The 3,620-nt window shown below is 32.7% G+C and overlaps 1 protein-coding gene across 1 annotated transcript; it reads right to left on the bottom strand.

The window, feature by feature from the left end:
• Nucleotides 1–536: 536 nt before the first annotated feature.
• LOC123203817 (transcription factor MYC1-like) lies at nt 537–2,336 on the bottom strand. The gene has a single exon (XM_044620261.1). The coding sequence runs from the start codon at nt 2,149–2,151 to the stop codon at nt 697–699; it is 1,455 nt and encodes a 484-aa protein (XP_044476196.1). The 5' UTR covers nt 2,152–2,336; the 3' UTR covers nt 537–696.
• Nucleotides 2,337–3,620: the final 1,284 nt, after the last annotated feature.

Below are 3,620 nucleotides of genomic sequence, written 5' to 3'. Positions count from 1 at the left end.
ATTGATCTTCCGAAAATTCCTCCCTCACCATTGACATATCCTGTTCGACAATCCCAGGTTTTTGAAAGACTTCTAAAAGAAAATGTTAAGACAAATTTCAACAAGTGGTTAAGGAGCTTCGCTCAAATAAGAAAAGAAGGGAGATGTAAAATATTATACAACTCTTAATTATAAATACTATAGTATAAATTTACAAAATTTGTGTCATTGTCATCTTAGCTATTCAATTTATAAAGATTTTCGTTAAGTTTATTCACAAGATCTGTTGGCTGAGTATGTCAGAAACATTCTGAATCAACTTGTTGACCCAGAAAGATTGATTCAATATGAATCTTGAGTTCAACATGAATTGAAAGCTTGACCTGAACTGGAGTTGACCTTTGTTAATTAAACTGAAACAAAATAAATGTGATAATCAAGTTTAACAAGCTGCAGATTCTAAATATCAGGTCAATTACTTTCTTTTAGTTGTGGTCCTTCATTACTCCACCCAGAATTAAAAGGATGTTGATGATGGCACAGTTTAAATTACAAACTTAATTTAAACATCATTGACATATATAAGTCAAGAGCAAGGTTTTCAAAATTACATGAAAGACAAGAGAAAATTATTAATAATAAGAAACTAAAAATGAAAAGATGCTATGGTGGTATTAGTCAGCTGGAAAATCCCAGTTGAGATTGTGACCTAGCTGGCTAGTTTTGCATTCTCTGAAATATGGCAGTTCTAATGAACTCTTCACTGACGAACCCTTCTGGGATTCTGACCACAACATCTTGCAGCATCATCTCTCTCACACTTGATACACTGGCATGGTGAACTTGAAACTCAAGGTCTCTAAGTACATCCATTAATTTTGCAGATGGGTAATTAATATCTGGGCATTGAACACGAATCATGGCTTCTGAACCTACAATCTTCACATCAACATCCATTGTTGTAACACAATGACTTGAGGCGGGCCTCATATGATGCTCGATTGTGGAGGTTGTACTTTGATTGTCAAAGATGTTCATTGTATAAGCCTTTGGTTTTCTTGCCTGTTCCTGAAGTTTGATTTCTAATTCATCAATTTTGGCCTTGAGCTCTTTGATATATGCGACAGCATCGGCAAGAAGAGACGCTTTGTCCATTTTTGACACATTTGGAACCACAGAACGAAGTGCATAAAATCTATGGTTAAGTCTCTCACGACGCTGCCTTTCTGCTTCCACATGATTTAATGGAGACTCTCTTTCACTTGCTGGCTTTCTTCCTCTTTTCTTGATCATCCTAGCGCTTTCAGTATTTGCAGAAACGAAGTTTCCATCTGAATCAGAAGGACCCGAATCAGAAGACGATCGCCCTAAACCAGCTAGCTCTTTCTTCATGTCGCCTGCTCCACGTTGCTTTTCATCAAGAGTACTCCAATCTTTTTGTGTAGTTGTACCTGAAAACATTCCAATATCTAGAAGAGGCACACTTCTGTTAGGGATTTGAACCTGGCCATCAGGGTTTGCTTGTTTTGAGAGAAGGCTAGCAATGTCAGGTCCAAAAAGGGATTTAGCAAGCTGCACTATGCCCCAATCTTCTTTGATCATATCTGAGGACCCCAATTCAACAACGCCACATGAAGTTGAAATACAAACCAAAGTTTGAATCCCATGCATACGAGCTTCTTTAACCCTTTCACATTCATACAATTGTAGCTCATGATCGCCAGTCAACCACACAAAATCTCCGGACCCAAAAGCCCTTCCAAGAACACCATCGCCAATACCAAATGATCTAGTTACAGATACCGTGTAATACCATTCGTAATCAGTGACATCTCCAGCAACCATTCTATCTAATTCCATATCTTCATTGAAATGAACTTGGACTTCTCTAATCGTCTTCTTTCTCTCCAAATTGAACCCAAACTTAAGCTCATGCCCTTGTTTGTTCGTCCCCTTGGTTGCGAAATCCTTGCTGCCACGGAAACAACCATCGCCCCAAGATAAAACAAGGCGGCCATTAACATCTTTCGAAGGTTGCCAGAAGATGGAATAGACCCACCACTCAGGACGACTTTGAACTATGAATTGAAGCCGTTGTTGAAGAGTAGGACAAGCTTCTAAACCAAAAGACATCGGAAAAGAAGAAGAAGACGACGACACAATCTCTTCCATGGCACTCTTTCCTATTTCTTTCAGCTCGTATACAGTCGAAAAACTTCCCCACTTCACAAATTGATTCAGTAAAGTGATTAAGAGCAATTTGTTTATAAAAGCCCAAGAAAAGATAAGAAAATGAATGATTTAAGTATAGCTGCTAGGACGTATATAAGAAAATGAGTACTGTCTCAGAAAGAGCCATCACTATTCCACACCATTTAAAACGTGTTCGATCTTACATTATTTATACATCTTCAGCCTAAAAGGAATATTACTGTAATCACTGTTTACTTCTAGAATGAAGCTGAGAAGATAGCTCAGACAAAGAGATTCACGTTTTCATACATATTAAGTCAAAAAGCTACGTTATTTATCTGATTAATATACAGTCTAAATTAACGTATTTGATTATTAGAATACATAGAAGGTGAAGTGTAAGGGAAATTACCAAAGTTAAGACTCTAAATATCAGCAAAATTTGTGCAATATTGGAATTTTCAAAAATAAATTTAATTTTAAATTTTTATCATATTTATAAAATTTTAATTTATCTAATATAATAATTATATATCTAATTACTATATCTCTAATTTATCTCTCTCACTAATAAAGGGGTTAAAAAAAAGAGTAATACTATGTATACCTATTTTTGATACACAATTCATGTACACAGTGATGTGTCATCATATAATTAGATGATTTTAAAACATGTGTTATCATATGATAAAGAAATATCTAATCACATGATAACATCTTATCTGTGTATATAAATTATGTATCAAAAATAGATATACATAGTTTTACTGTAAAAAAAAATTACTCAACTTCGAGAAGATAGCGTATGTCTTCTTCACATACGTTCTCTTGATGTATAAATCAATAATGCTCCAGCTTTGTTTCTGTGTACATCAATCTGATCAATAACCTTTTTGAATCATATTATATAAAATTAACAATTAAATCATCATGGGACCATGCCAACACTCCTTATGATAACCATCAACGTTTACTTTTGCATTATTTTCTCTATTAAATTATTGTTCATGGGACCATCCCAACACTCACTAAGATACATTGAATTTTTTTTATTTTTTATTATTACAATTATTATCACTACATTTACCTATTTTAAATATATATAAATAAATATATATTTATATATATTATTATATAATTAAATATTATTTTATTTTTAATTTAAAATTATTTAATTATATAATAATATATATCAAGTATATATTTATTTTTATATATATAATAGATATATATAATTTTATTGTATTGTAAATAATAACAGTTTTCTATGTATAGTTTCATTTCCTTGTTGCATTTTTTACATTTATTTGAACATCTGGGTTGAGTTTTTATCTCAATGAATCGTGGACCAAATGTTAAAATATAATTAATAAGTGTAAAGTTTCCATCTATGATCTTGACTTTGTAACAAAACAATCCATTATTTATATGGTAGTCGAATCATTAAT

This window comes from Mangifera indica, chromosome 20 (assembly GCF_011075055.1).
Source record: "Mangifera indica cultivar Alphonso chromosome 20, CATAS_Mindica_2.1, whole genome shotgun sequence".
Taxonomy (NCBI): domain Eukaryota; kingdom Viridiplantae; phylum Streptophyta; class Magnoliopsida; order Sapindales; family Anacardiaceae; genus Mangifera; species Mangifera indica.
The sequence above is the reverse complement of the archived record's forward strand: the minus strand, read 5'-3'. Positions and strand labels throughout refer to the sequence as shown.